The following is a 26,450-nucleotide window of genomic DNA, read 5'->3' as shown; positions in this document are numbered from 1 at the left end:
ACTTAGCAGGCAACAAACTGGGGAAAGGGGGTGGGAATTGGCATGATACTGCTATCCACTCTAGCGCAGCACCAGGAAATGCCATGCGACTGCGCCACTGAGCCAGCACTACATCACCAATTCTCTGGGCGATTATGATTTCCCTTGAAGAGTCGTTCAATTGGAAACTTCAAATGGCATCAACAATCCAATGGCAGCCCACGTACAGTCAACAATTCAATTATTCTTTTATATGTTTGTAAGTTTGTATATACTCGTGTGTATGTGTGTGTATGCTCTTTTATGCCTTCACTCCAGATCCATTTCATCTTTTCCCTTTGCTAGTACGAGTATTTGTTGGGTATTAGTCGCTATGCTGTGCTTTTACATGTACCGTTCAGCCGTGATTGGCAGCCAGCGGAACTGGACGCATTAAAATTCCATTAAGTTAACCGATCAGCAGTACATTGGACAAAAGACCCGGCAACGCCATTGACCCAATTCCGGTGTTGCTCAATACAGTCGCAAATATTTATTTGAGCATTTCTATTTTGGCGATGAATCGAAGTTTCTGCTGTGTTAACAAATAACAAAATATTGCTCTTTGTGATCAGCCATTAAACACGGCCAGTTGATTTCACACATAGCTGACACAAGAATAATTGCCGCGAACTGCGGATTATAATACTCTCGCAGACACTAACAAAAAGGTGGTGGACAGATTTATTACTTTAAACTTGACTGGTATTGAGTTTTGTAATTCTGCAGAAAGTCGGGCTGATTTGAAAAAAAAGGTACCACGTGCATACTTTGAAAACAAAAAGTACATCTTTACTATGCGTTCGAAGCTGTTAGTATATATTTTTATAATGGCTATTGCTTTGAAAACTTCTTTGATGGGAAGTAACCCACTTGGGTAGGTTAAGTTAGGTCAGGTGGAGTGCCTGTCATCCGACACACTTTGGCCTGAATAGTTCTATTGTGATACCACTGGATCTCATCCTACACACTCCTAAGTCTTTTCTGAACCAGCCTGTGGATTTAAAAAATTTTGTTAATTTCGGTAGTCCTATTTGGGATATCACTGGAACCCATCCTTTACACTCCTGTGTCTCCTCTGAACCAGCCTGTGGATTTAACGATTTTTTGTTAATTTCGGTAGTCCTATTTGTGATACCACTGGATCTCATCCTTTACATTCCTAAGTCTTCTCTGAACCAGCCTGTGGATTTAACGAATTTTATTAATTTCGGCAACCCTCTTTGTGAGATATCCTTAATACTCTCAAGAAAAGCGTGTCTGAGCGTGGAAAGCCTTTTCTGTATAGAGCAATGCATGTACACTGAAGGTGTTCCACGGTTTCCTCTTCTTCAATATCTTGACAGCTACGACGAAAGTCAATTTGTGGTACCCCCAGTCTATTTGCATGTCATCCTGTTAGTACCTCAATCATGCAAGGATGATAGATAGCAGGTTTGCTCGTTAGGTATGGTGAAAAAAAATTTTTTGAGGGGATCTTTGGATCCTATGTCATTCGTTTTGGGTTTCACAAAATTTAGCTTTAGCTTAGTTGAACACAAAACGAATGACGTCGGCATATCTGTCAAATTCGCTCAGAGCCGAATAACGGCCTGCTAAGTAGTACATACACCTCTAAAAATCTTTTCACCAAGTCTATCGCATTTCTCATATCCTGTCTCCTAAGATTCAGTAGCGATTTGTACAGCCGGAGTTCCATTGCGACCAAGTTCGCTTTTTACTATTTGGCAAATGGATGCTTGCCTCTAACGGGCATTAGCAGCATTTCTAGAGTGCCTATCTATTAATAATTTGCACGTAACTAAGGGAATCGGCATTAGTACATTATCTAGGTGAATATTTAGTGTTGTACCTTTTCGTTCGTTCGTGCGTTTTTTAAAGATGGTTTTAAAATTAATAAAAAAGATGTTTAAAGTATTTATTAATCAATAATATATTTTCCTTCATTATTTACAATGTCTTCTCAACGTTTAGGCAAATTTTTAATTCCCGGTTGAAAAAAATTTTTGTCCTTGGAGCCAAAATACGCTTCGATATCCCTTTTTATAGCTTCTTTTGAGGAGTAGTTCTTGTTACTCATATGGGATTGAAGTCCACGGAAAAGGTGATAATCACAAGGTGCATATTTCTATGGCTTGCACCCAGATCAGCTTTATTTTAAAATATTGCGATACTTCGCGTAGTAATTTGCGTCATTGAACTACCGTTTTTGACGAGGGTTCTACTGACTCTAACTATTTCAGAGCCGCCTGATTATCAGAGTAGATATACTTATATACTTCCCTCGTAGTTAGCAGTCTCTTTTTTAAGAGCAGTAAGCCCCCTCTTATGGCAATAACTTCTGCGTGAAAGACACTGCAGTTATTAGGCAAGCAAAAGGATGCACTGAAGCTTAGCTTTTCAGAGTAAACTCCTACCTCTTCATGGAACTTGGATTTGTCAGTAAATATACTAATTCTATTTTCATCATCTACCGTACCACTGTCCCAGTTATCTTTTGAAGGGAATATTGTGGTAAAGTTTTTTAAAATGAATTCCTACTGCGTTACCATAATCTGTGGCAGGTGGAATGGTGGAACATGTTCCTAATGTAGTCGAATGACCTCGCCCTGACCGGGTATAATCGACTTAAAGTAGTTTGTTGGTCATCATAATCAATCCTGTTCGCATCTGCACCGGATGGATCTGATTATTGATACAAAACGCAGCTTATGTCCGGAGGTCATCGATATATCTCAACACGTATTGGGTGAAGGTTCGACCCAGATTGGATCTAGACTAATTTTTCTTTAAGAGTTGTATAGCTGGTCCTATTACTATTAGATGTTCAGCTATAAGGGGTTTCTTTAACTTTCATTGGAAAATCTGAAAGTGTTTTAGTTGCTAGGGATTCGTTTACCAGAGATTTTGATCGCAATGTTCTCGTGCTACCCAGTATCTTATCTTACTCAACGGATATTAGCAAATACCCGTTGTCCGTTCTCGGATAAAGCGAATAAGTAGCGAAAAAATCGCGTTAACTAAAAGAAATTTAGTGACGGTTCTTACATTTTCTTTTTTTTCTCAAATAACAAGTATAATTAACAAAAACTGGGGCTGATTCTTTTAATTTTTTTTTTTTTTTTGCTAATGGTTTTGCGTATTTTCCTCCAAAAAAAAAAAATTGTATATGGAATAAAGTGCCAAAAATCGTCAGAAAAAAAATATTTTTAAAATTTAAGCGATTTTTCAGCCGTTTAAAATTTGCAATTATTTTACTAAACTTGCGTGAGCCCCAAAATTTTCCGAAAATTCAAATTAAAAAGTTCAAAACTTCGGTAAAAATTTGGCTAACTTTTAAAAGTTTGACTCATAAGAAAGTTTCTTTTAAAGAATGATGAATCAGCATCATCATCGGTCAGCTTTACAGCTCCGGGTGAGTTTTAGCTTCGTTAATGATTCGTTTCCATGCAACTCGATCCTCGGCAACAGTTCGCCAGTTTCTAGCATTCAGTGTCCTCAGGTCCATTAGAATTTGTTTAAATCATATTAGTCTTGAACATCCGCGTGCTTTAGGCGCTACAAAGTTGTATGAGACGATTGATTTCTGGGGCGCTCATCTCCCATGCGCGTAATATGACCCAACCATCGCAGTTTTTGGGCGTTGCCGACCAGTTTTCCCAATCCATTCTTCCCAAAACTTTTTTCCCAATGCTTACTTTTCCCAAAGGCAAATGTTCCCAAATTTTTTCATCCAAACTGTTTTTCCCAAGACTTTTTTCCCAAATACATTTTTTTCCAAAACTTTTGTTCCCAATAAAATAACTCCCAAACCAATTTTCCCAAAACCATTTTCCCAATTCAAAAATACGGTGGATTGCGTAGCCGGAGTTGGACTGATGAGGGTTATTTTTTTGAAGCGCGGCCGAAGGCCGCCCACGCGAAAAGGAGTTCTACGCAAAAATACTGTGGATTCTATCGAAACTGAAGAAAACATTATTATTATTATTATTTTTTATTTAATAAATAATTTTTTTCTCTTTGGAAAAATATGTATTTGGGAAAAAAGTCTTGAGAAAATAAATTAATTTTCCCAAAACCATTTTCCCAATTCAATTAAAATCCTATTTTTTTCGTACGTGTTCCATAAAACAGGTTTGGGAAAAATAGGATTTTAATTGAATTGGGAAAATGGTTTTGGGAAAATTAGTTTGGGAGTTATTTTATTGGGAACAAAAGTTTGGGGAATAATGACTTTTGGAAAAAATGGATTGGGAAAAGTGTACGGTAACCGTTTTTGGGACTTGCGTATTTCGCGATGTCCTCGCCATTACATAGCTGCAGCAATTCTTCAATATAGCGGACCCGGTAGATACCATTTGCAGTCGTAGCGGACTAAATACCTCAGCACTTTTTGCTCGAATACTCTCAGACACGATTCCTCTCTAGCAGAGAACAATGAAAGACTAAACAATATTAAAAAAGAAACGAAAAAATTTCAGCTCCAAAAACATCGTAAATAGTAAACAAAAAGAGCAGCACGCACTCAGTTATGCTCGCCACTGTATGAATGTGTGTATGTATGTGTGTAAGTATGTATGTATGTATGTATGTATGTATGTATATATGTATGTATGTAATATATGCTCTAACTGGTTCTTAACAAGTAGACTATCCAATTAAAGCATTTCACTGCAATTTATGCAATTTGTAACGCTTTCCTATTTTTAATTTTCCTATCTCATCAAAATAAAGCCGAGAAAATGATGAAGAAAAGAGAAATACATTATAAGAAAAATCTAAGTTTTCACTTCGCTATTGTGTACAGGCATTTTATATTATTTCCTTCACAACTCCAACGCATTCTTCCCCCCTCTCTGCCGCTATGCAATCAGTAAGAATCAGTTCGTTGCACCTTACATTGACCCTTTTCTTGGTGACCTCACTCAAACGGCTATCAATTTCATGGCTGGTTTCTCCCATTTACAATAGAAAAGTGCTGTACTATCCCGCAGCTCGCCATTCGTATAGAAATCTTTGTAACACACCTGAACTCCAGCATCAGCGTCTAGCAAAGTGAATGTCGAACTTTGGACATTGGACATTGACCCTTTCGTAAAGTGCGCGCAGGTAGCAGGATTTGCTTAAGATATAGAAATCCTATACGAACTAATGTACAAATGTATGCACTTTCTTTAATCGCTTAGGAAAAAAGTTTGAATTTATGATTTACCATTGCAATAAAAATGCCATACCTTTACTTGAGTAACCTTGCATACCTTGCTTTGTAAGTACAAATTGAAACAGATTTATTTATGTGCTAGGTAATCTAAAGTGAGTTTTATGAATCCATATTTACCTAAATAATTAATCAGGTCCACAGTTCATATATTGAGCCTAAGCGCTAGCTGACATTCCCACTAAAAATATAAAATCTATCTATCTCCATAACCTTAATCAGAATATTTTGACATTTGTGTGTGTTATCAGCAGGCAAACGGATTTAGACCGTGAAAATTTGCAGCTTCTTGTCAGCTTCATGTATGTATGTACTCCTATGTACGGTGTGTAGCTCCAGCAGCATATAAAGGGTGGTTAAATTTCAAGGGCCGATGTTGAATGTGAACCACACCTAAACGTCAACAACACCATTGCACTTCTTTCTTTAAGGTTATTTAAAAAAAAAGGCAGCAACAATTCAAGAGTTAAAGGATGAGATAATTCGGCACATTAACGGCATAGAACCTCAATTATGCCTCAGCGTCATCGAAAATTTGGACCATCGGATGGAGGTGTGCCGCCGAGGCCGCGGCGGCCATTTGACCGATATTTTGTTCCATACGTAATTGAGCTATAGCAATATTATCATAATAAAGAGAAATGACAATAATTTCCTAAAAAAATTGTATTTTATTCAAAATCAACACCGGCCCTTGAAACTTAACCACTCTTTACAAACTCGTACTTGTATAAAATAGCACAAAGCGAGTGGTGAAAAAAATTGTTCTCGTGCGATCCCACATAATTTGAGAAAATTAAAAACAAAATCGTGCAAATTAATCCAAAAATATATAGAAAATGTTTAATGTGTTATCATATAATTACATGTAACGGTTAAAATACGCCACTCGATCTACTCTTACAAAGTATATAAATGTTAGGTTTTGTTCAATGTAACCCTAATGAGATCTCTGCTAGAGTATGAAACCTTGCTCTATCACGCCTCTCTCATTTGATTTTGGTCAAGGTGAAGGCTTTGCCATCCAAAGCAAAATTTATGAGAGTAACTTCGGCTGCCATAGGTATCATCGGGTACCACATGAACGTAGACTGCATCAATTTTTTTTCATATATCGCCAACACAATCGCAGTTTTTTTGTAAACGAACCGCTATCATGACTCCAGTTATGTCAAAAAATCAACTGATTCGCTTAAAATCGCTGAGAGCCATTTAACGCTCTGATGTTGAACACACCTCTGCATTTTGTGCATCACGCGCTCGTCCAATCAGTCCTTGTTCTGATAGGAACAAAATAGCATAGGCGGAGATTGCGGTAATTTTCTCTCACATCACCCACACAATCTTAGTTTTCTCGTAAATAAACCGCCGTCACATCCCAAGCTGATATCAGCAAATCAACTGATTCCTTCAAAATCGCTGAGCGCCGGTTAACATTCTGATGTTGATCACACCTCTGCATTTTGTAGGATTTTGTAAATATTTTTTTAGCCCTCTCAATTTTGTATGAGCGCACCTCATAGCATAGATTATTATATTTATACGATATTATTATACAATATTCGAGCCGCCTTCTTACTAAAGATGTATAAAGTGGCTTTAATGTCACAGCACGTCTGAAGTCTCTGGAGTTACGTCTCATAAAGCCATTCATTGCAAAAGAATTGGAAACAAAAAATCCGATATGGTTCATATTGTTCTCATTTCATATATAATATTTTGGTGTTGTTCTATACGTTTTTGGCAGTTATCGAAGCTAAGTTACCTATGAAAACTCATTATTACCCGTCTTACAAGACTTGAAAATGGAATTTATTGAGCATAATTTCCACGAATCTAAGAAAATTTCACAATTGTTACAAATTATCAAGTTTTGGTGTTCATGCATCCAAAAAACTTGCACAGTAGGGGAGAGTGAGATAGCAAAATGACATTCATCTTGAGGGGAAATTGTGAGTTTTTACTGGATGAGTTTTTACTTGTAAGAATTTGCAAGTGAGAAAAGCAGCTGATTGCAGAGTAGAAATAAACACGAATTCAAATTCGCGAATTGAGTCAAAGTTCTAAATTTTAATAAAAATGGTGATTACAATGGAGAATGGAAGCAAATACATTTTAGATAAAAATTATAAAGTTTTAAAAAAGTCATATATTAAATAGAATACATAGATGCTTAGATGGAAGCAAGGAAAAAAATATAAAGAAGACTTTGATTGCCACAACAATACAATTACTAATGGAATGTTCTTCATCTGACTGCGATGATCGAATGGAACAGATTATTTTGGACAAAATAAAATAAAGCAACATATGTGCATACATCTATTTTACCGACGTATTGTGAGACCGCCGAAGCCGGATGGGGGTTGGTGCGTGACTACCATTCGGAAATCAGAGAGAACGTAGGTTCAAATCTCGGTGAAACACCAAAATAAAGAACCAGTTTTTTCTAGTAGCGGTTGCCCGAGTGTATTTTTGCCATAAAAAACCTCCTCGTAAAAATTATCTGCCGTTCGGAGTCGCCTTGAAATTGTAGGTCCCTCCATTTGTGGAACAACATCAAGAAGCACACCACAAATAGGAGGAGGAGCTCGGCCCAACAATCAAAAAGGGTGTACGTGCCAATTATATATATATGTATAAATATATATATATATATATACATATATTGTGAGAAAGAGTTTTGCACTGTTTGCGAGTCCGGGGACAATTAAATGGCCTACAAAAAAGAATAAATGAGAATAAAGCAATTTTTTCAGTGAGAAATGCAATTTTGTTTTTTTTTTAATATTTTTCTCTCTAAGAGCGAATTTTGAGAAATTAAGTTACTGGATAATTTTTACACGAACAAACCTAATATCGAAGCGGGAAGTGCTTGGCAAAGATGTAGGGTAAGGATTAGGAATTGCTGAAGTAGTAAACTTTGGGTGGCAACAGTGTTAGAAAAAAAAATTCTATCTGATTTTTCAAGCAGCGAACAACTTAATGGTTAGTCACGCATACCCGAGTCGACTGCTGTATTGTTGATTTCTTTAAGAGAGTTTACTTCTACTACTAAGGTGATGGGAATTCCCTGCCATTCAATTTCCAAACTCATTGCGGTGTTCACTGGTCACTGGGTGATCGGTACTCATGCGGAGAAGCTTAGAATTCCGTACAACCCATATTGCAGAAGCTGTGGGGATCCTACAGAGAAAGAGACTGTTGAGCACTTTCTCTGCAAATGTCCGGCGCTTGAGATTCTTTAGCGTACCCTTTGGGGATGGCTTGAGGAAATTCTCTAACCTAGATCCCCTCTTCTCTCCTCCACTACATCAACAACACTGGATGGCTGTACATGGTTTTCTCTTCCCTAAAATTTTTTGCAGGTAGTGGTCCACTTTATGGTATCAAAATTGCACGTATGTAAGTGCTGCTTGAAGTACAGGGTGGCGCACGAATCGTGCTACAAAAACAAAACGTAATAACTTTTTTTCTAATCAATGTATTTAACTTTTTGTTTTTTTTATTGTATAGATAATTCAATTTTATTTTATGTAACTAATTAGTTTTGAAAATAATAGAACGTAAATGACCTCCATGCTCATTCACGCATATGCGACACCTGATGAGAAAATTGTTCATTGCGCACTGAAGGGTTGAAGTCGGGATCGCCTCAATTATTGTTGTGATGGACTGCTTCAATTCAGTCAAATTACTTGGTTTTGCTTTATACACCTCTTGTTTGAGATAACCCCATAAAAAAAAATTTGGTACAGTGAGGTCAGGTGACCTTGGGGGCCAGCGGAAAGTGGAATTTCTGGATATCAATTTATTTCTAAATTTTCGTTGGAGCTCCTCCATAACCGGTCTGGCTATATGTGCAGTTGCTCCATCTTGCTGGAACCAAATTCTGTTAAAAGGGATACGTCTTCGCCGCAGTTCTGGATAAAAAAACTCCTTCAACATGTTTAAATAACGGTCCCCATTTACAGTCGCTGTTACACCGTTTTCTTCGAAGAAGTATGGCCCGACAATGCACCTTGATGAAACTGCGCACCACACTGTGACTCGTTCTGGGTGCAGTTCCATCTCATGGAGTATTTGCGGATTTGATTGACTCCATATACGGCAATTTTGCTTGTTTACATTGCCGTTTAGATCAAAATGGGCCTCATCAGACATAAACAAGCAATTTATGAAGTTGTTGTCTTCTTCGGCCATTTCAATAATTTTTTGGCAAAATTCCAGGCGAATAGGCAAATCCAGAGGGTTTAATTTGCTTGTGATTTGAACTTTGTACGGAAACAAGTTTAAGTCATCATGAACTATCCGCTGCAATGACCGTCTGCTAACTCCAATTTGCGCCGACAAGTTACGAGTCGAAACTCTTGGATTTGCCTGAATTGACGATGCTACAGCCGCGATTGTGGCTTCGACCCGAACATGGGGATCTCGATGGTACGGTCTGCGTGCGATGCTTCCAGATTCAGCAAACATGTTCACCAGCCTCATAATGGTCCATCTGCTCGGGGGAGTGCCGCCAAACACCCGCCTAAATTCCCTTTGGACGGAAATGATGGACTGCAAAGCATGGTACCGCTGCACTATCCAAATCCTCTTTTCGGTATCCCAAGCCTCCATTTTTTGTAAATCTAAATACTGATCTGCAAAATAAAAAAAAAGCCGATTACTCACACAGAAAAAATGTTATTACGTTTTGTTTTTGTAGCACGATTCGTGCGGTACTCTTGCCATCTAACCTACCCACCTACTTCTACTACACTATTTCCGTTTCATTTAAATAGAAGTAATTAATTATCTATGCATAGACTCAACATATAAATACTAATTCCCTCTCGGCATTTTCCTCTTTCTATTTCCAGATAGCGCTACCTATGTTGGCAACATTCTGAAAATCAAGTCGGTAAAGAAGGAGGATCGCGGCACTTACTATTGCGTCGCCGACAATGGTGTGAGCAAAGGTGATCGTCGCAACGTCAATGTGGAAGTCGAATTTGCGCCTGTCATCACTGTACCACGTCCGCGTCTGGGACAGGCTCTGCAATACGACATGGATCTGGAATGCCACATCGAAGCTTATCCACCGCCGGCGATTGTCTGGCTAAAGGACGACATTCAACTCTCGAACAACCAGCACTACAGCATCTCACACTTCGCCACCGCCGATGAATACTCCGACTCCACATTGCGCGTAATCACCATCGAGAAGCGTCAATACGGCGACTATGTTTGCAAGGCCGTCAACAAGCTGGGACAAGCCGAAGCGCGTGTTAATCTCTTCGAGACGGTGATTCCGGTGTGCCCACCTGCTTGCGGGCAGGCATATTATGGCGGTGCCGAACACTTGACAGCTACCACCTTTGTGTTATTGGCTATAATGGGTGCGGCGGTATTTGCAAGATAAGCGCAAGGACAATGAAGCTGTTTGAAACATGCAACATGCGTACATACATACACACCTATGTATGTATGTGCATGTATGGGGAAAGTTTGAAAGAAGTTAAAGAAAAACAAAAAACGATAAGAAAAGAAAGTTATTAGATGCAAGCTGGCAATGCTGAAGCTTAGATGTTTTTTGAGATAAATAAAACGAATGAAATTTTACTGACTATCGGAATATAAACATACATACATACAAGTTAAAAAGTTAAAAAGCAACTCGAATAGACGATATGATAAATTAAGTAAAAGAAGCGCATTTAAAACCAAAATAAAAACGAAACAACACACACACACACACGCAAGCAAAAAAAGAAGATGTAAGCAAGAAATAAAGCATTCCAGCAGTCATTAAAGCGCATTGCATGGCAATTACATCTACATACATACATACATAATTAAAGTCGCAAAATTTGTTTTTTTATTTGTCGATATATGTAAGTTATTTGTTGTAAAGTTGCAAAAACAAACGTCCATTTTAGTTAAGCGCACCGCAAACACCTTCCAAGCATACACGCATTCACACATACATACACGCGCATGCTTGCTTGCTTGTTAGACTTGTGAGCATGGGCGGTGGTATGTGTGCAGGTATCAATGTCAAAGGGATATAATCACTTAAATCTGCATATGCGTCTACTCACATCAGATGTATGTTTATTTACGTCGAATAGATGTATTTTGCATATGCATGTAGAACCTTGTGGATATTTTCCAATCAATTAACCTCGTCCGTAATTAAATACATATGTACGTTTTCAGTTATTATTCCTTAAGGGCCTCGAATATTTAGAAACTCTCTAGAACATCACACCACAATCTTTGGCACTCGCAACTACCAATTAGCATCACACTTGGGCCGATGATTTGCTTTTGTGTAATGAAATCACAACAATTACACACACACGCACACATACATACATCTGTATTTGTGCAACAAATTTCCTTGAAATACTTATTTTCTATTTTTCTATTCGACAAAAGCATTATCGTAAATTAAAAATTGAATAATTGAATAAAAGACAAAAACAAAAATAAGCAAATTTTCGCTATAGAAAAAAATTTTTCAACTTGTATTTATACGAATATATTTAAATGAAGAAAATGTTAAGTGAAAATTCTATACATTTTTGTATAATCTAATCTATATCAGTATACCGCTCTGTATGTAAATCATAAGTTTTTTTATAAGTAAAACGAATAATTTTTTATAATAACTACATTTGTGAATGTAACATTTATGTGACTACGAACCCACTTCTTATCGGGTGTAAATAAAAAGTAACGAACTTACTTTAATACGATTATCAGCATCAAATATAAATGTTAAAGAAATGTAATAATAATGTGTGACAAACCAATAGAATAAAACAGAATTAATTAAAACTACAAGCGTTTCTTCATTTGCCACGGCAGCGTTTCGACAAGGTGGCGCAAAATTAGTCACCCTACGTGAATATTTACCGGGTGCGGCACTCGAAGTGTAACCAATTGAAAAGGACATAAATTTAGTTTAGAAAATTACTTTTATTCAATACGAAGTAAAAAATGTGGGAAAATAATACAAAATTAAGAATTAATTTACTTTTGCTCGATATGACCACCTTTTGCCCTGACTAAGGCCTTGGGACGGTTTAGAAACGAATTGCAAGCTGCCCGAGTGTGACTTGCAGGTATTTTGGCCCACTCGCGGACAATGGCGAGGTAGTGGTTCTCGAGACTGGTGAATCTTTTAGTTCGGACCTTGCTCTCCAAAATGGCCTAAAGAAAAGAATCCATCGGATTCGCGTTTGGGGAATTTGAGAACCATTTTGTGGACGTCATGAAGTTCGGAACGTTGTTTTTTCGCCATTCGTGCTTCACTCGAGCTTTGTGAGACGGTGCCGAGTGCTGTTGAAACGTCCATGGTCTGCCACCGAAATGTTTGTCTGCCCACGGCTTCAAAACAACCTCGAAAATATTTTCCCGATAATATTTCGCATTTACCGTGACGCCGGGCTCGATGAAAACTATTAGAGATCGATCGCCCATCTGCGGTTTCATTGGCTCAAACCATTACCTGTGGCGGGTGCTGCCTCCTGGTGGCCAATCGATGACTCAAATTCTCGTATGAACGGTAGGTCAAGTAAACCCAATCGTTTTGGGAGTTTACGAATGGCTCAATTTGAAAATTTTTCTCGTCAGAAAACACAGAGTTCGGAATTGACCGCTTTCGGCCAAGCGAAGCAACTTCTTCGCTCTTTCAACTTTCAAGCCTGACTTGTTGTTGCTTTGGTGTGAGATCATGCGCCTTTTGGATCTTCTAAGGCTTGACTTTGAGATCATTTTTCAGTATGCGGCGGATACTACGGTCAGATATTTTCATTTCTTTCGCCATTTGATTGGTACTTCGTCGGGGATTTCGCTCAAGTCGCTTGTTCACTTTTTGAACCATTTCACGTGATGCTGCAGTCTTTTGGAGGTGGTCATCCATGACCGTTTCGGGTAATGGTGCGATAAACAAAAACTTTATTTACTTTAACGTGCTCGAGCTCACGAACAATCACTAGTTGTGATTTTCCAGCCAAATATAATGCAATCTCACTTTTACGTTTGAAATCCATTACTGATTTTCTTTGTTCGCCTTTACTCTCGTCAAAATGTTTCCGCGCGCTTGTAAACAATGCTCTGGACTGTTATTTAGCCAACTACATGGGACGCACTGCACGGTCATCAGCTGCGCGAGCGGTCTGAAGTTGGTTACATTTCGAGTGCGGGACCCTGTACATAACACATGGGCTGAAATATCCCGAGCGTTAATCGTCGATGGAACTATTTTTATTGCATTCAGGTCGTTTTCAGTTAGCACCAATCTTATAAAGTCAGCTGTAAAAATTTCATGATATTCTATTCAGTAGTTCATGAGTTATTGTGCTAAGGGTGACGCTACTTTTGTTATTCTCAAAACAATGGATCAAAAGGAATTTCGGTTAAGCAAAGCAATGGCTTGAAAAGTGTTATGAGGACTCCGCTCCATCAGAAACAACAATAAAACGATGGTTTGCTAACTTCGAAGGTGGTCGTAGAGACTCCGGTGATGCACATGCAGTGGACGTTCAAATAAGGCGGCAACACCATAAAAACATCAACAAAATCCTTAAAATCGCTTTGAATATTCGAAAAGTGAAGTTACGTGAGTTAGCTGACCTCGTAAAGATATCGAAAGGCGTCTTCGCTTTATATTACATGAGAATTTGACTGTAAGAAAGCTCTGTTCAAAGTGGGTGCCGCGTTTGCTCACTGTTGACCAAAAACAAGACAACTCACCGCATCAGAAATCAATCAAAAGAATGGCAAAACTACATGAATTGAACTTCGAACTGCTCCCATATCTACCAAATTCGCAGACCTAAAAAAATGCTCGCTGGTAAGAAATTTTGCCCGAATGAAGAGGTCATCGCTGATACTGAGGCCTATTTTTAGGCAATTGATAAATACAACTTTTGTAGGTATTGAAATGTTAGAGCGGCGCTGCGTTGTTCCTGATGGAAATTACGTTGATGAATAAAGCTAATTTTAAACAAACAAAAAAACGTGTTTTCGTTGTTAGGACCTGAACTTTTCAGCCAATGTGTTATAGTTTCTGTAAATGGCGTCGCACGTCAGTCATATTTGGCACTGGTGAACGAAACAGCTGTAGTATAGAAACAGATGAGTAAAGAGCGCGTAAGGGAAGGGAGCGTCCATAAATTACGTGAGATGTTTAAGGGGGGGAGGGGGTCGAATCAAATCTCATCTAATCTTACGTTGGAGAGAGGGGGGGTCTCGGCAAATATCACGCAATTTTTTTTCTGATTGAAACAAAAAAAATTATACTATGTTGGTCCATTATCCAGATTGATCTTAAGCGTAATCGTAGTATGATTAAGATCATTTACTAATTCGTTCGAAAGAAAATAATTTCATTCATACTTCGACGTTATACATTACTGCTGTCAAACCACCATATTTGTTTTATACCAAATAGCTCAATTTAATCTGAATTTACAGTACAGTGTAGCCCGTCGTTTGTTTTCGCGCCACTATCAGCCGAACGCGCGACTCAATGAACAAGAGCGTACGAGCTGAGTGGCAGCGACACACGGACAGGTTCCAACCTTCTTTGTTTATTATTGTAAATGTTTTACTCGGCTCAGTTCATGCTCTTACTAATTTAAAATGAGTTATCCAGATTTTTATAACGCATACGTCAAAAGATACGTCTATAAGGCGAAGAAGTCCTGCCACGACGATGTGATAAAATTATGAAATACCTCGAAGCAAAAATTCCCGAAGAAAGAAGAGTTAATACATCACATTAAACATGAGATTGAACGGCTTCTCAGGGAATCCACTGAGAGAAAAGTTCGGTCTACTTTAGCATTCCTTCAAAAGGCAGGTTAAATATATATGTTTTTAAGAAAATACTTTTTTTATATAAAGTTTATTGTTACATTTAATAGCATAAAAAAAAAACTAAAACAGTGAAATTCTTGATAAAATATGCTAAAATCATAACTACAAAATATTAGCGCAGTCATTTCCTTCACTGTTTTCACATAATTCAAAATCAGCTTCTTGTGATCAGCGATGATGTGGATGAAGCTATGTCGAACACTACACCATCTAACGTACGTCCCACTCCAGCACAAGATACTATGAAGAAACAGATTGCTAAGCTGCATATGGAGCTTGACCTAAGTGCTGCAGCGCACGCCGGAGTGATCTGCATATGATTCTTCACGACGTTTTCTGCCACCTCAATACCCTATCACTCAGGTTGATGGACGTTTGACAATTTCGGACTTTAAAGAACATGACCAGCTAAGCAAGCGCGTATGTTCCGCAAAGAGCGACCCTCACGGATTGTCAGAAGACGAGCTAATGAGTTACTGTGCGCAAGCGTCAACGGCTTAGAGTGGCTAGATCAGAACGAAGTTGAAGGAGCAGATGATTTTACTGAAAATCATATGCACATGTTGGTCCCAATAGTCTCTCTTGAAACCGCGCATGATTCTCCATGGACTGAATTAGAGTAGATATTTTTTTTTTAATCGCAGTAGTTACGATTTAAGTCTTCTATTGTTAAACTTTAAATTTTTATTACACTTATAACTCTCAGCAATATTGATTACTAGTCTTAACTAATTGTAAATAAAAGCACGAAGCAAATTTTTTTTTCTCTTTTTACAATAACAATCCAACGCGTTTACATAAGAAACGCACATTTTGAAAAATCTCACGTGAGATTGGGGGATAGGGGAGGGGGTTGAATAAAATCTCACGACATCTGACCAGGGGGGAGGGAGGTTCAGAAAATAAAAAAAAACACCTAACGTAATTTATGGACGCCCCCTAAAATTCAAAATAAAAATGTCCATCACTCAAAATCATTTTTTAGTTTTTACAGTAGAAACTCGATTCATGCACGTATTGAAACCCCGGCTCGCTGCAAATTTCGAGGTTATCGCTAGTAATGAGTTTTTTTGCATACAAATTAAAGTACATTGTTTTTTTACCGATAGCAATCCAAGTGTATTTGTTTTTATTATATTGACTAAATACTCTTTATACCTATATATAAGTTCCATTTGAAATTAAAGAAATTTTCGATTTTGATTTGCTTTCTACGCACTCGCTTATTCAGTATCTCACTGGTTCTGAGCCTCTGTAGCGTCATAGCATTGTTATGCTCTGCCCAATTCAAGCATATTTTGAATGCTGATATTGCCTCCTCCGATGTAATTTTATTCGTATTTAGCATCACGGCATTAGTTCCTTCGCCGACTGTTTCGTCGGCTTCATTACATTATTCTTCATTTTAAGCTGTGAGTTCTCAATGAGGTTCAACAATCCATTGCTCGATTTCAAATTGGGAGACTTGCTGCAATGGATCTAAATTCATCCCGAAGCAAAGTTGCAATGATTTGAATATTGGATGCATCATCAGCTATCTGTAATCGTAACTCCGAAAGATCGCATTCAGATGCTTTTCCAAACAATTTCTGAAACGATGGCTGGATTGAAGTCGCAGTAAGAGCATCCCATGCCCTAGCTAAGAAGAATATTGCATTTTTAAGGTCGATATTTCGCAGTGATTTATCGATAGTTTCTCCACGAGCCACAATGCGACTTAAGGGGTAACACCACTGTAAAAAAATTAATTTTTTTGTCAAAAAATTATTTTTTTTTTTTATAAGCTTAAAAAATTCTTTGAACCTTTTAAAATACAGAACAAGAAGTTTTATACGTTACCGAAGTCTATTTCACAAATATTTTAAGCTTTTAACCAAGGGTTAGTGACTGCTACCTAACGACTTCTCCAAATTTCCAAACTTTAAACGCGTTTTTCTCAAAACACGTTTTCTGAAATTGGCACGCAGCATAACTCAAACAATTTTAAATATTTTTAATCAGGTTTTTCACTACGTCTGTATAATAACCTTCTTAAGAGAAGAGCGTAGGGGATTTTCGATAGATTAATTTAAACGATTGTTATAATTATTTAAGTGCCGTTATTTTAGTCCAAAATAGAGTTTTTTCCTTCAAATGCTTGCTAATTCCACAAAAATAAATATTTTGACGTGATAACGTCTTATAATTCGATTTAACAGGCTGCACGCACGAAAAAATGTGTCGTTACCTTGCTCATTACTGTTCATTGCCGTTACCTTGCTCATACTAGTGTTACCTTGCTCATTACTGTTCATATGTAGTTACCTTGCTCATATGTAGTTACCTTGCTCATATGTAGTTACCTTGCTCATATTAGTGTTACCTTGCTCATATGTAGTTACCTTGCTCATATGTAGTTACCTTGCTCATATGTAGTTACCTTGCTCATATGTAGTTACCTTGCTCATATGTAGTTACCTTGCTCATATTAGTGTTACCTTGCTCATATGTAGTTACCTTGCTCATATGTAGTTACCTTGCTCATATGTAGTTACCTTGCTCATATGTAGTTACCTTGCTCATATGTAGTTACCTTGCTCATTGCATTGAATGAACTGCAAGCGAAAGAGCGGAAGGAACGACAAAGCAAACAAAGCAAACGAACGGCAACGTTCGACATCTTGCTCTCCCCTACTTAAGTGAGCGTATATATGTATGTATGTATATGCGCATATGTACATATATAAATTCACGTATTTGTATTGGCATATGCCTTCTTATTGATTATTATTATTTTGATTTACTTGAGAATTTCAAATAAAACCAAGTTTGTTAATAATACCTGTTGTTTTAATGTTATTATTATTATTTTTTTATTATATCTGAAGGAAAAAATGTATGGTAATATTTACCATATCTATACTAATATTATAAAGAGGAAAACTTTGTTTGTTTGGTTGTAATGAATAGGCTCAAAAACTACTGGACCGATTTTAAAAATTCTTTCACCATTCGAAAGCTACATCACGAGTAACATGGATTATATTTTATTTTGGAAATAGGGCTCGAGATATAGGTCAAAACGTGGACCCGGGTAACCTTCGGATGTGTATGTACAATATGGGTATCAAATGAAAGCTGTTGATAAGTGCTTTAATACGGGGTAATTTTCATACCTATTGATGACTAGGGTCTGGAAATATATGCCAAAACGTGGACCCGCCGTGTCTTTGCACCGAATTAAACCAAACTTACACACATTGTTAAGTAGGTATTGAAGATGATTTCCGTATAGTTTGAATACCTATTGGTAGATAGGGTCTCGAGATATAGGTCAAAACGTTGACCCGGGTAACCTTCGGATGTGTATGTACAATATGGGTATCAAATGGAAGCTGTTGGTGAATGCTTTAGTTCAGAGTATTTCCATCCGCTCCGTGACTAGGGTCTCGAGATAGAGACCAAAACGTGGACCCTAGAATGTGTTTGTACAATATGGATATCAAATGAAAGCTGTTGATAAGTGCTTTAATAGGGGGTAATTTTCATACCTATTGATGACTAGGGTCTGGAAATATATGCCAAAACGTGGACCCGCCGGGTCTTTGCACCGAATTAAACCAAACTTACACACATTGTTAAGGAGGTATTGAAGATGGTTTCCGTATTGTTTGGGTACATATTGGTAGATATGGTCTCGAGATATAGGTCAAAACGTGGACCCGGGTAACCTTTGGTTGTGTATGTACAATATGGGTATCAAATGAAAGCTGTTGATAAGTGCTTTAATACGGGGTAATTTGTTATGTTATGTTATGTTATGTTATGTTATGTTATGTTATGTTATGTTATGTTATGTTATGTTATGTTATGTTATGTTATGTTATGTTATGTTATGTTATGTTATGTTATGTTATGTTATGTTATGTTATGTTATGTTATGTTATGTTATGTTATGTTATGTTATGTTATGTTATGTTATGTTATGTTATGTTATGTTATGTTATGTTATGTTATGTTATGTTGTGTTGTGTTGTGTTGTGTTGTGTTGTGTTGTGTTGTGTTGTGTTGTGTTATGTCATGTTATGTTATGTTATGTTATGTTATGTTATGTTATGTTATGTTATGTTATGTTATGTTATGTTATGTTATGTTATGTTATGTTATGTTATGTTATGTTATGTTATGTTATGTTAATGTTAACTCATTCTCTATATCCATACAAAATATGTATCAAACAAATAAAATTAAAATTTTCTTTTGAAAAATGCAACCATTCAATCAGTATTTTCTTATGACGTTATCACGTTAAACTATCGTCAGTAAACCGACTTTGCAGACAACCTCTTTTTTAAATGGGTAAGACTCCGTCAGAAAATATGAGATTTGCAAGTGGTCTTTCGATTTCTTTGAAACTTTGGGAAATATTAGTTCTAGGTAAGATACATTCGAGCCTAAAAGGATTTTGAAAAATTTTCAAAATTGAGTCATCTACGCCATGTTGAAAATTGGGACCGTGTTTTTTCAAAAATCAATATTTCTTGAACCGTTGGATGGATTTCAATGCAATTTACAGACAATATAGAAACAAATAAGTAGTTTAAATTAGTATTATGTTAAAAAAAAAATTTCGAAATTTTGACCAAAAAAAAGTCAAAAAAATTTTTTGAATCAATTTTTAGTTGATTTGGCCACTTTTTTAGATTTACTGTTATACACGTAACGATTCCTTATGATTTAACCTTTATTTTGAAAAAAAAAAATTTTATGGTGTCTATAATAGTTCTCGAGATATTGCGATTTTAGTGGAAGCGCGCACCGTGAAGTTCCCGGTTACGCAGCGCGGGAGTAGAAAAACGCGCACAGACCTGCAGCAGTCTGCTCCAGTCACTTCATACAGGAACACATAACGCAGCGCGAACCGTGCGTGCGTACGCGAACCGTGCGTGCGCGCTTCCACTAAAATCGCAATATCTCGAGAACTATTATAGACACCATAAAATTTTTTTTTTCAAAATAAAGGTTAAATCATAAGAAATCGTTACGTGTATAACAGAAAATCTAAAAAAGTGGCCAAATCAACTAAAAATTGATTCAAAAAATTTTTTTGACTTTTTTTTGGTCAAAATTTCGAATTTTTTTTTTTAACATAATACTAATTTAAACTACTTATTTGTTTCTATATTGTCTGTAAATTGCATTGAAATCCATCCAACGGTTCAAGAAATATTGATTTTTGAAAAAAACACGGTCCCAATTTTCAACATGGCGTAGATGACTCAATTTTGAAAATTTTTCAAAATCCTTTTAGGCTCGAATGTATCTTACCTAGAACTAATATTTCCCAAAGTTTCAAAGAAATCGAAAGACCACTTGCAAATCTCATATTTTCTGACGGAGTCTTACCCAAATCCCCTACGTGTTTCTCTAGCTATTCTTATCTAGATTAAGAAAAAAAATGTTTCTTTGTTCCAGATTAAAATTTGCACCCTCTGTGCTGCGTGCCGCGGAGCTCCTTCAAGAGAAACTACATTACAAAAATGTCTCCAATGCCGCCATTTTGTAAAATTTTTCGATCAAACTTTGTAGTTTTGTATTTTAGTATATAAGTAATAACTTCCCAAATCAGAGTGATTGTTTCCCCTTTCCTTCTATACAAAAAAATTCTTTAAAAATCGTGTTTATTTTACGCGTGTACAGTGGTGTTACCCCTTAAGAGGGACTTTTTTTACTTCAATTTAGTAAGTCTTACAACGTTTTGGTCCGTGGGCTACATTAAAGGAGGAAAATACATTACCGATATTTGGCCGTCGTAGCTCTTTAACTCGCCTTCTTTGGAATAGCATGGCGCATTATCAACAATAAGTGCTTTTTACGGTAGATTCTGCTCACGAAGGAGCATTTTTACCTGTTTATTTAAGCAATTTTTGATTGATACTGGACAAATGTTCTGAGAAGCCAGTCTTCAACTAAGGCCATCCAATCACTTTTATTTCCTTTGAGTTTCCTAAGAGTTTTCCTTTTACCTGGATCGGATTCATGAGGAGTTCTTTCATGGCAGAAATACACTCAGAGGTTTGCCATTGCCTACCGAGGGGCGACCGTTATTAGAAAAAAAATTTCTATCACTTTACTGTGTCATGCGCGGATGTTCGAACCCATGCACTCAAGGATGGTAGTCGCGTACCAACCCATTTTTCCTAATTCGAACTCAATTTTACAAGTTCGAAACTTGGATTTATATACATATATGTTTTTTGTTAAACTTGCCAAAAAAAATATTAACCCTCTAGTTATTAATTAGTTATTCTGCAAAAGTGGTGTATTTTAAAAATTAAATAAAAATATTAGAAGTGTGTTTAGCTTATAATAAAAATTATCATAGTGTTGCTGGTTGTGTTCAAAATACGAAAGTTAAAAATAATAACAAAAAAAAAAAGAAAGTGTGTGGTAGTTCACGGAACCCGCACGATTGAAGTGAAACTTCTTTTATCAACAAATCAATAATTTAACTATTATTTCAATATAATGCATGCAGAAGTCATGGAAAGCATGGAATGGAATTTTATTAAACAGAATTATTTATTTATTTTAATATAAAAAGAAATGAATTTATTGTACTCAATTACATTTGGTTCTCGGCATTGTCATTATCATTATTGGATTCGTTTTCCAAAAATGAAACAAGGGCTTTATGGTAACTGAAATACGTAAAAAATGATCTACATTCTAATCTATCAAGGTATCGATGAAATACTGCATCAATGGTAGTTCCGCATCTTGTTGTTGGTACTACAAATTATCACTTATCGTACAACCGGAGGATTCCCTGTCACGGTGTTCAACAGTAGCTCTTAATTTTTTACGCTCCAAATACTCACGTTGCCGTTCAGCACCTGTTTTCGGTTTCCGTTTTTGTTGATTTGATGCCATATTTAACAGAAATCAATCAACAAAACAAAATATGTTTGTAAGATTTGCTCAAAACTACACACACACTCTATGACGCGTCTCGTGTTACTAATAATATTGTGTTTGGGATAACTGTCAACTGTTTCCACCGAAATGCGTTCGCAAAGTGTATGGTCTTTGGTATGGTAAACAGATTTATGATACATTATTTTGCGGCGACAGCACAGCGCGATAGCCCAGCGGCTAGCAATGTGGGCTTCCGATCCGAAATCCTTGGTTCGAATCACAAGAAATTTTTTTTTTTTTTTTTTTTTTATACATTTATTTCAATTTGTTTTATGATATGTTTATGAGCAGATTTTTTTCATGGCAGAAATACACTCGGAGGTTTGCCATTGCCTGCCGAGGGGCGACCGCTATTAGAAAAATGTTTTCATTAATTTTGCTTTCACCGAGATTCGAACCAACGACCTCTCTGTGAATTCCGAATGGTGATCACGCACCAACCCACTCGGCTACGGCGGTCATCAATCAAATGTCATATTTACAAATTACATTCGATAAGACGACACGCCACGCCAGTCTTTTAACAGATGGCGCTGGCATAGCGTGAGTTTTACGTAGTTTAGCGTAGTTTTACTCCTCACAGCGTTTCATCCACGCCACGCTTTTAACAGATGGCGCTGGCGTAGCGTCACATATCGATGAAACGCTATGGTTTTACTCCTCACAGCGTTTCATCCTTCGAGACAAAAGAAGTTTCACTTCAAAAAGTGTTTCCTGTATTTTATAAACCTTTGAAGACAGCCCGTCTAGAGGCGGTCCTGGGATAACTCGGAATAAATAACACTATGCAGTAAGTTTGAAATTTTTATATTTTTAGAGGGGGGCTAAGCTTAAAGTTTTGGTTTTTTAGAAATGGATCAACGACAAAAGTGCAAATTATCACCCCGCAATGAAGATATTGCAAAATTTTTGGGTTTACTAGAAATCGACGATGATACAGACGTGGAAGAAGATTTGGAAGATCTTTTAGACGAAGATGTGGACGATGCAGAATTACCTATCGACACTGGAATTGACGAGGTGATTAACAGGGCGGTAAATTTGTCAGATTCTATGCTGGAATCAGAAGTGTGTGTCAATTTAAATGGAAGTCCCGCGTCGTTTGCACATGTATTATCCCCATCTACTTCGACTTCCTCAAAAATATTCCGCAATCACAGAATCGCAAATGCAAAGCTCCTGGTGAGCAGGTTGTCGGTCAACGTATTGAAACTATCCTAACCGATCCAGGTGAGTTTGTTGGGTCAGTTAATGATATCGATCCTAAATCGCAGACCTTTAAGAAAATGTTGTGGCGAAAGAAGAACTTAGTGCTAGATAAATCAGCGAATGTGGTGGTCCGATTGTCCCGTAATATTCCAGATTTTACAAACCATATAACATATTTCGACAACTATTACACGTCACTGCCACTTCTGGTTTATCTAAAATCACGCGGAATACATTCGCTGGGAATTATTCGTTAAAATCGAATTCCGAATTGCACACTTCCGACAGATCTTGATCTCAGGAAACAACCCCGTGGATATTCAACTGAATTTTGTGGATCTGCTTTAGGAGTTGACATTTCTTTATCAGTTTGGAAGGACAATAAAATAGTGCGACTCGCATCGAGTTACGCATGCGAAAAGCCCTTCCAGAATGAAACAAATGTTATAAACAAGGTGTCGCGATTGGTCTGCTCAGAAAAAAAATTTGTTGATGTCGATTCCCCCAATGTAGTCCGTGAATATAATAGTTATATGGGGGGCGTCGACCTCATGGATGGACTAATTGGGCGATATAAGATTCCGGTAAAGAGCAATAAGTACACAAACCGACTTTTTATACACCTGCTTGATATGGCCATGATAAACGCTTATGTTTTGTTCAGAAGAATTAACAAGATTGACACGCATGCTAGGCAGTACCAACTGCCGAACTTCCGGGCAGAGATCGTATACGTACTCTGCAAACGTCCATGACAAACTCCTCAAGTAAAATTTACTGGAAGAAAAGCTTGCTTACCTCCTGACGACGTTCGCTACGACGGAGTTGGAAATTTTGCAAAGTTTTTATCACGCACCGGTAAAAAAAGGTGCAAATATACTGACTGCACCTCCGAAAATCAAATCGTGTGCCGAAAATGTAATCTGAATCTTTGTTTTTCCCAGCAAAAGGACTGCTTTCACAATTTTCACCATAAATAATTTGCACCAACTGCCTGTTTATGCCCAAAAGCATGCCTTTCTTTTGTAGACATTTTTCTAAAACTATTTGAAATAAGACTGACTGTTTGTTTTGTATTGATTTCTGTTAAAAACTTTCTGTTTTGTTCAATAAAAGTAAGTAATATTCTGAATTTGCAAGTTTTTCATTTAAATTTTATTTGGCGTTTTTTCCCAAAGCCACCTGCAGGCGCGGTAAGGTTTTATCCCTATATAATCGGATCAGGGAACAAAATTTCACTTTCTTGATAAAGAACCTATAATTTTACCATAATCCCCACCCAAAGCAATTTTTTTCAAAAATAAAATTTGGGCACTAGAGGGTTAAACATTTTTAAAAATTGTCAAAACTGCTGTTGTCAAAAAAATGTTCTTGTTATTGTAGCGGCATAAATATTCACCACACAAATACGGGAAATGTTGAAGAAATGACAGTCCTTGGCTGGATATAAATCCGGGTCGATCCGGTTACGTAGAACAGATTGTCGTGGAAACGGCGCACACTGGGGATTTTTGTACAGAGATGCGGAAAAAAGTATACATACATCCCAAAAAATATTTACATTTTTACTACTAACGAAGTTGTATATATTTGTGTATGAAAAGAACATGTTTAAAAACTATTTTTTAAAAAAAATTTTAAAAGAATTGTTTTTTAAAATTCATAAATTTTTTTTTTTTTTATTAATATAAGCCAGCAAATATTTACGCACAGTAAGTTCATAATTCTGAATTACCCTCAAAATGTCAAAACAAAATTAAAAGTAGTTTCTGACCGTAGGTAAATGTAGCTCAACTTGCAGATCCAAGAATATGAAGGAATATGATTTTTTTTTTTGTTCGTAAAATTAATTATAAATAGATAATCAAATGCTTCACAGCCTTTGTTCTTCCGGCTAAAATATATAAAAATATCGTACCCTAAATGAAAAATAAAAAATTGGAAGTCGGCTCAAGCAAAAGGAAAAAAACCACCTTGGGCTTTGAAGTTTTTTCTTAGTCAGTTCAATACTATAAAAAAATTATACTTTTGACATATCTATAAAAAAAAAACTGTAAGTCGGAGTTTAGTAATTCTTTTTGATTTTATTGTTGGTTCTATTCTGGAATTTAGAAATACCATTAAACATTGCGTAGGTGGGATGTTGCAAATTTGACTTTTTTTCCGCTAAATCCCCAGTGTGCGGCGGGCTGTATATAAAGGCTTTTCCCAATAACAGGTGTTATTTTGAATAGCCTGCTATTTCGGTAGCAGTCACTTTTGAAGCTGTCATTTTTTGATATTTGACAAGTAGAAACTACGCCATTAATAAAAATGGAACGAACAACGCATTGAAATTATTAAAATTCACTATAAAAATGGTGAAAATTTGACAGAGAATTAGGCATTCCACAAACGTCTTTACACCGTATTTTGCATAAAGATTTGGGTTTTAAAGCGTATAAAGTCCAGTTAACAAAAGAACTCAAGCCGGCCGATCATCAACAACGTCGTGTCTTTGCAGATTGGGTCGTTGAAATGCATGAAAATGATCCGGAATTCCATCGAAAAATCATCTTGAGTGATAAGGCCCCTTTCCACCTCAGAGGCTTCGTCAACAAGCAAAATTGTTGGATCTGGGGCTCAGAAAATCCAAGAGTTATTGTTGAAAAACCTCTCTATCCTCAACGTGTGACTGTTTGGTGCGATTTATGGACCCGCGAAGTCATTGGACCTTACTTTTTCGAAAATGAAGCTGGAGCAACAGTTACGGTGAATGGATTCCGCTATCGAGAGATGATTAACGATTTTTTATCTGGAAAACGTTTATTTTCAACAAGACTGCGCTACGTGCCACACAACCAACGAAACCATTGATCTTTTACGGGAATAACACCTCTCATTGAAAAACCCTTTAGTTTCAGCTGCAGATGTACACGTTTACCCTTGAGCTCTAAAAACCAAACAAACTGTAAAAACATATTATTATCGGCAGCCGAAAGCCTCCGATGCTAGCGCTGCACTACTTTCAGTTTGTATAATAATTTTATTGTTATGTAAACCTTTATAAAAAAAAAATAAAAAATATTATTATCGAATAAGTAATTGCTACCATCAAAAAAAAATTTCATAACATTTGGTTCTAAATTTTTTTTTTATTGTTTCAACTTACAAGTAAACAATAACACTATTT

The 26,450-nt window shown here is 36.8% G+C and overlaps 1 protein-coding gene across 1 annotated transcript in view; it reads left to right on the top strand.

Moving 5' to 3' along the window:
• The window catches only part of LOC129244621 (lachesin), an 88,544-nt gene extending 76,474 nt beyond the window's left edge, over window positions 1–12,070 (top strand). The window contains exon 2 of the mRNA XM_054882347.1: window positions 10,102–12,070. Within this exon, the coding sequence (XP_054738322.1) occupies window positions 10,102–10,643 (542 nt within the window). The 3' untranslated portion in view covers window positions 10,644–12,070. The remainder of the gene's footprint in view (window positions 1–10,101) is intronic.
• The last annotated feature ends 14,380 nt before the right edge of the window (window positions 12,071–26,450 follow it).

Source organism: Anastrepha obliqua, chromosome 4 (assembly GCF_027943255.1).
Source record: "Anastrepha obliqua isolate idAnaObli1 chromosome 4, idAnaObli1_1.0, whole genome shotgun sequence".
Lineage (NCBI taxonomy): Eukaryota > Metazoa > Arthropoda > Insecta > Diptera > Tephritidae > Anastrepha > Anastrepha obliqua.
Note: the sequence above shows the minus strand (reverse complement) of the source record. Positions and strands in the feature narration are given on the sequence as shown.